Below are 7,047 nucleotides of genomic sequence, written 5' to 3'. Positions count from 1 at the left end.
GACTTAAAAAGTTATTTTTGCAGTTTATTCAACAGGAAATTTACTTGTCAGCAGGGTTCAGTTTAAACAAGATGCTTGGAACAGGGGTTTGAAGAATTTGCTGTTTAAAGAACTAAAGGTGTTGTTTTGTAAGACTACAAACTTAATTGGTAACCGAGAAATCCGATTGAATTTAGTTGATTTGCTTAAATCTACCTGTATTTATTTTTAATTTTTGTTTTACGGAATCTGACTCAATAATTCAAAGCTCAAATCATAATAGAGGAATTTAGCTGAAATTAAATAAGAAAATAAACTTATAAAAATTAGTTAATTAGACTTTTTAGTTAAATAACAAATAAATATTATGGAAAATTTGTAACTCGTAAAAAATGGTTGAATTTTGAAAAAAATTGAATTTATCTGACAGAAAATCAAATTAGCAATCTTAAACTATTAAAATTTTCTAAAAAATCTCTAACAGTTCTTAAGATTACTAAAAAGCCATAAAATGTTAAAGTTAACTTTCATGTTGTATTGTTGATAAAAACAAAATTATTATATTTATCTAGTTTTTACCATGTTGTATTGTTGATAAAAACAAAATTATTATATTTATCTAGTTTTTACCATGTTGTATTGTTGGTAAAAACAAAATTATTATATTTATCTAGTTTTTACTAACAACATTTACTATTGAAGTTAATTTATTCTAGTTTAAATAATAATTTGTTTTTTCAAAATTTAAACAAAAAAAAGAAAAAAAAACTAATATCTAAAAATTTCTCAAGTTTACAAATGATGTTACATTTGTTTTCCCTCCAAATTCCTCAAGAATTCCTCAAAAGTTCCACAAAACATTTTGTTTTTGGGCAAAACATAACATATGTTACCATTTAAACCCATATTGGTTTAATCTATGAACCAAAAAAAAAAATCATTCTAATTCATTTTCTACAAACAAACACAGTCGCATCTATAATTGTCTTCCATGACATGGTTTTTGCTACTTCAAAGTTCAAATTGTATAATTTGTTTACTCACATATCTATAATCAATGTAACACATACTCTAAATTTTTCATATCAGTAAAAATAATTTTGCAATATTTGAGTGACCTTTTATTAACAAAAATAGTATGAAAGAGACACACAAACCCAATCACGAAGAAGACTGAAATACAAAAAAAAAACGGATAATTTGTCTAGCTGTCGAAAACAATCCGAGCCCAAAAATAGATCTCAAAAATTAGAAGCAAACATATGAAACAGAACAATTAAGTAACAAACCCTCACTCACCTCATAAGACGACTGAGAGGAAAGAGACACACAAAATCTAACAAACCCTCACTCACCTGACCATATCTTGAGAAATTATGAGCAGCCCTATTACATTCTTTCTTTGTGAATACAAACGAAGTTGAATCAAACTTTGAAGTCCAGTAATGTAAATCTTGAATTAGGTTGGTTAGAGACCTGTTCTTTTGGACACTGGGCATCTCCATTGGTAAGTTTTTTAACAAGTTTGTTAGAAATATTATAATCACCAAAAAATACAAATTTACTTACTAAAAACTTTTTAAAGATTTTGTAAAATTTATTCCTCCTATGGTAAGTTTCTTAGCATTACATTTAAAAAAAAAAGAACTTGTTTTACAAGCAAAACAGAATTTGAAAGGCAAAATGGACAGAACTGAGGTTTTCCCCTTCTGTTTGTGAGTGGGATCGTCTTCCTAATGTGAATGAGAAGAGCATTGTTTGCCTTATCTTGGGACATAAACGAACCTGCATGCATATAGATGTGGACTCATATATAAATCCAATAACAAACACTCAAACATTATCTCTCCAGTTAAGTCAGTTATAAAGTGTCCACTTCTTCAGATTAGAAACTAGCAAAGACAAGGAGAAATTAACTACAATTCAAAAAAAATAAAAAAAAAAAATAAAAAATTAACTACAATTCAATATGAGGTGTCACATGAACCAAACATATGAAACATATAAATGCATACCACTAACCGTTTATGTGCTGATTCGTGATATATCTTCTTGTAGTGATTGTAAACTGCCACTGCAAGCACCTGCATCAACGAGATAACAAAAGAATGCATTAAGAACTGGGTAATAACAAGCCACTGAGACAACAGTTTGATCACAGAAGAAGATATAATGAAGCGTAAATATGAATATAAAGATTCATAAGAATCGAACAAAGCTGTGTCTCTAACGGTTACCATAAAGTTTGTCTCTCGTCTCCGTTTTGTTCAAATACAGAACAACCAGACCAAGCTCAGCTCTTGTGCTCTCATACATTGGATTCTCACCTTCTCACCTTTAAGATCAAATTTGATATCATTTGTGGGGTTAATAATCCAAAAAGTCAAAACAAAAATAATACTACAAGAATCGAACAAATAAACCAGATTCATGCATCAATCAATCCACAACAACATCGAGCAAAAAAATCCTAGGAAATTTACAGAGAAACCCCTAAAAATTTCACAACAGCAGATAATTTCAATTGAAAATCAATTATGAAATGCATCAGTTGTGAATAATTAGAAATAGTTCACAACAGCAGATCTGTACGACATACATCGACTGAAAATCAATTCAATAAAACAAGAAATTGAATATCTTATCCCCAATCGATTCGGTTTCTCTTATCCCAATTTTTGTTTTCTTTAAAATCAGACATAAAACTATGGAGCATCAATCAGAGTAGGAAGAGGAAGAGCTAGAGTAAAATAATGGCGGCTATGGTGTTTTCCGTTTTCTCCATCGGAGATAACGAGAGGAGGCATCGAGAGAGAGAGGAAGAAGAAAGAAAGAAAAAAACGCGCAATTTTTTTTTTTTTTTTCATTGCTCAAGTAGGCGTCGACACGTGGTAGTAAGAATCAAAATAAAAACTCCTTAGCTAAAGATTGATTCTACACTTAGTTAACATTTTTGATTTATTTTTTTTTGCTTTATACCCTAAGAACTTTGTTAACATCTCCCCGATGGAGATGACCTTAACAATGTTTATAAGATTCACACAATGGCCTTCAAACATAATATTGGTATAACCTCTAATCCATAATTGTTGTAAACCGACAAGTAGAGCTTTTGTCTCTTCTTCAAGTAGAGATCCTGCATATCCTAAATTAGCCGAGCCCCAAGAGAGAAGTGATCTACAATGATTTCGAATTATCTAACCACCAATGGCCTGATAGTTAATCCCATCAAAAACAGCATCGAAATTACTTTTCACCGATGGTACGGAAGGAACCCTCCATCGTTGTGGTTGTTGAGTAGTGTCGAGAAATCATCGTATATATGAAAAGCCACTTATAAAGTCCATCCTTATTATTATAAAACTATAAAGTCATTGGAAACAAAAAAAAAACAGCAAATAAGAGATGTGAAATAAGTAATTTCGTTTAGGGAAAATTCTGAAAAATCAACGAGTTATTTATTTTTTTATTTCTTACAAAAAAAAATTGTTGTCTTATGAAACATGACGTCATCCGAATAAAAATAAATTAAAAAAACAGAAACAGATTTGTTTTTTTTTTTTTTTTTTTGGGAACTTCTTCTGCTCTCCTTTGGTGAAACCCTCTTGTTTCGTATCGTTTAGCTTTTCTCGATCTTCTTCCCTAATCTCATCTTATTTGTTGAGCTTCTTCTTCTTCTTCTTCTTCTTCTTGTAGATCCTCGTTTCTGGTTCTTCTTTCCTTCATCGTTTCTCTTCCGAGGTTTCAATTCCTCGATTCAATTCACCTGAATAATACCCGTTGTGGATCTGCTAATCCTAATCCCCCGTTTGAATTCGGAGAGAACATTTGTGTGGTCAGCGGCGGAGGTTAAGAGAGAGAGAGAAGATGAGCGCTAAGAAAGTTGAAGGTTCGTCAGCTCCGGCGAATCGACGAGATCCGTACGAGGTTCTCTGTGTTTCAAAAGACGCTAACGATCAAGAAATCAAATCCGCTTACAGGAAATTAGCTCTCAAGTAAGCTTCTTCCCCATCTCCGCTCAGTTTCTGATTCGCTTCATTAAGATTATCTTGTTTTCGCTTCAATTTCAATCGTCTTGTATGCACAATTGATTTCTTAAGGTTTCTTCTGTTTTTTTGTTTGTAATTGAGAAATCTGAGATTGTTCCTATTTGTGAATGAATTAAGAAGGATGGTGTGTTATAGTTCCATCGTCACACTGAACTTTGATATGTTATTGATCACTTTGTGTTTGTTGGATTGATAGGTATCATCCGGATAAGAACGCGAATAATCCCGATGCGTCGGAACTTTTTAAGGAAGTTGCATTTTCATATAGCATTTTGTCTGACCCGGAGAAGAGAAGGCACTATGATAACGCAGGGTTTGAGGTATATATATAACTTCTTCTTCGGTCTTTGTTAATGTTGTCTACACTACACATTCTCTTGCAGCTTCAATAAAGAGTTATTGATATGATAGGCACTTGATGCTGATGGAATGGATATGGAAATTGATTTGTCTAACCTTGGGACTGTAAATACCATGTTTGCAGCTTTGTTCAGGTTCGAGTTTGTTTTTTTTACCTTTATTTGTTTTCCAGAGCTCTTAAGAAAGCAATCTGTTTCAGATCCTCTTTTATTTTATCATTCCCATAATTGTGAACTTCAGCAAACTAGGTGTGCCTATTAAGACTACTGTGTCTGCTAGTGTGCTTGAAGAAGCTATGAATGGAACTGTTACTGTTAGGCCCCTTCCTATTGGAACATCAGTTAGTGGGAAGGTGTGAACTCAGATTACATTGACTATCTTTTTTACCTCATTTCATTATGTATTTGGAATTGAAATTTTATCTTTTTTTTATATATATCGTATCAGGTTGAGAAGCAATGCGCTCATTTCTTTGGAGTTACGATAAGTGAGCAACAAGCTGAATCAGGGGTCGTTGTTAGAGTAACTTCAACAGCACAAAGTAAATTTAAGGTATGCCATTACTGACCATCTTGATAATGTTTAGTGTATTCAATGCTTGCTCCTTGTCCCTGGTGACTAACTTGTAAGTTGTGTCACCTAATTAGCACTATGACTAACTTCTAAATTTGTCCATCTTCAGTTACTTTATTTTGAGCAAGATTCAAGTGGCGGCTATGGATTGGCCTTACAGGTATAAATCATTTCGCTTTGTAGTAGAAGAATATTGGTCTTAGTTTTACACCATTACTGAACTGTCTTTGGACAAGAAATATGTTCGCTAGTTCTTAAAACAGCTTTTTCCATTTTTCTCATGGTGATTCCATGACATTATTAAGCGTCTATTTTGTTATTTCAGGAAGAGAGTGAGAAAACAGGCAAAGTGACATCAGCTGGCATGTATTTCTTACATTTTCAAGTGTATAGAATGGATTCGACTGTCAATGCGGTATGCAAATTCTGAGCTCTTTTTTCCTTTCATATGTAGCTGTAGAATATGGAGAGGTATTAAAGCAATCCACATTGCGGTTATTGTACAGTTAGCTGCAGCCAAGGACCCTGAATCTGCTTTCTTCAAGCGATTGGAAGGTCTTCAACCTTGTGAGGTTTCAGAACTGAAAGCAGGCACACATATATTTGCAGTCTATGGTATGAGTCATTACTTTTTTACGATAGCCGGAGAATTTTTGAGACTGTAGTTTAACTGGTCTCTAGTTGCTTTACAGGTGATAACTTCTTTAAGACTGCATCCTACACGATTGAGGCACTCTGTGCCAAGACATATGAGGACACAACAGAGAAGTTGAAGGAGATTGAAGCTGAAATCTTAAGAAAGAGAAATGAGTTGCGGCAGTTTGAAACAGAGTACCGAAAAGTAAATTTCTACTATTTGAGAGCTCAGTCAGTATTTTAGGGAGACATGTAACCTGATAATTTCCTATATTCTTTTGCAAGGCGTTGGCGCGGTTTCAAGAAGTTACCAACAGATACACACAGGAGAAGCAAACCGTACGTTTGATGAATCTTTTTTCTACTTTAATTAGCACTCGATGTTTCTGAAAAGAGATGTTTTTGTAAACTTTGTGCACATGGTCTCAGAGGAGCCATATCAGATATTTTACTTTTTTGTCATTCTAAAAGTGCTTGGTTTATGGTGAAGGTCGATGAACTGCTAAAGCAACGGGATACAATCCATTCGACCTTCTCTGTTGTGAAGACACCAAGCGGCAACAACTTGAGCAATGGAAGTAGCAGCAAAGCTCACGGAGAGGAATCAAAAGGCGATGGGGATAGTGCGGGAGAAGAAGGCGGAACAGAAAGTAAAGACAAATCGAAGAGGAAATGGTTCAACTTGAACCTAAAAGGATCCGATAAAAAGCTTGGTTGACCAGAAAGGCTGATTTGTTGTGGGTCATTTGGTATTTTGTTCATTCGTTAGACAGAACAGAAGTGATTTGGTGACTGTTCATCACTGAGATGCTCTTTGTAGGCATGGTTTTATCAGATATTGGGAGAAAGATGCAAAGCTCTTTGATGGGGAGTGTTTTGATTTTGTATGCATATTATGCTTTCATCAATTCATTGTTTGTTATATTTTATATTAAACAGAATTGTCATTGTGATGATATATATTTCAAGATTCAAAAAGAAATTCAGAATTTCAGATGTATTTTATTTAATTGTTATTAAAACAATTAAATCAATAACTAGTCGAATTAATTATGGGCAATTTAAAGAAAAAAAATATTGAGTCTTTGTTCCAAAAAAATACCATTACTAGTTTTTTTTTTTTTTTTTTCACAAAGAGACCATGAAAATTAAAACTAAACTTTATCTTTCAAATTATAAATTCTAAAAGATAAATCCTAAATCTTAAAAACTAATCTGTAAGGGGGTATTATATTCAACTACTGACTTTAAAAGAATTAAAACGAAAAGAAAAATTAAGATTTTAATGTACTTCACAAATTCTTACACCATAAAAGATGGGAATTGTTTCTTTACATCCTTTTTCTTTTGTTTTCTATTAAATTCTAATTAAATTACATTACCATTAAAAAAATCTTAATATTGAATAAATTAGCTTTTAACAGAATTCTAAAATCAATAAAATGAATAA

At 32.7% G+C, this 7,047-nt stretch overlaps 1 protein-coding gene and 1 long non-coding RNA gene across 2 annotated transcripts; one reads left to right on the top strand and one right to left on the bottom strand.

The window, feature by feature from the left end:
• Positions 1-1,555: 1,555 nt before the first annotated feature.
• Positions 1,556-2,859, bottom strand: LOC104701462 (uncharacterized). The gene is made up of 4 exons (XR_753826.3): positions 2,579-2,859; positions 2,217-2,314; positions 2,002-2,063; positions 1,556-1,764 (listed from the first exon to the last, which is right to left on the bottom strand). It is a non-coding gene; the product is annotated as an uncharacterized LOC104701462 (long non-coding RNA).
• Positions 2,860-3,344: 485 nt separating this feature from the next.
• Positions 3,345-6,586, top strand: LOC104701461 (chaperone protein dnaJ 15). The gene is made up of 11 exons (XM_010417155.3): positions 3,345-3,974; positions 4,225-4,348; positions 4,440-4,522; positions 4,629-4,740; positions 4,836-4,940; positions 5,071-5,121; positions 5,287-5,376; positions 5,468-5,576; positions 5,654-5,802; positions 5,883-5,936; positions 6,088-6,586. The coding sequence occupies exons 1-11, from the start codon at positions 3,847-3,849 to the stop codon at positions 6,313-6,315; spliced, it is 1,233 nt and encodes a 410-aa protein (XP_010415457.1). The 5' UTR covers positions 3,345-3,846; the 3' UTR covers positions 6,316-6,586.
• Positions 6,587-7,047: the final 461 nt, after the last annotated feature.

The sequence above is a fragment of the Camelina sativa genome, chromosome 7, assembly GCF_030686135.1.
Source record: "Camelina sativa cultivar CO46 ecotype springtype chromosome 7, ASM3068613v1".
Taxonomy (NCBI): domain Eukaryota; kingdom Viridiplantae; phylum Streptophyta; class Magnoliopsida; order Brassicales; family Brassicaceae; genus Camelina; species Camelina sativa.
The sequence above is the reverse complement of the archived record's forward strand: the minus strand, read 5'-3'. Positions and strand labels throughout refer to the sequence as shown.

Bases quoted from the DNA above. Each gene is read 5' to 3' on its own strand.
- LOC104701461 (XM_010417155.3), top strand. From the start codon at position 3,847: ATGAGCGCTAAGAAAGTTGAAGGTTCGTCAGCTCCGGCGAATCGACGA. The intron at 4,741-4,835 runs GTGTGAACTCAG...ATATCGTATCAG, and splicing joins GAACATCAGTTAGTGGGAAG to GTTGAGAAGCAATGCGCTCA. The intron at 5,122-5,286 runs GTATAAATCATT...TTGTTATTTCAG, and splicing joins GCTATGGATTGGCCTTACAG to GAAGAGAGTGAGAAAACAGG.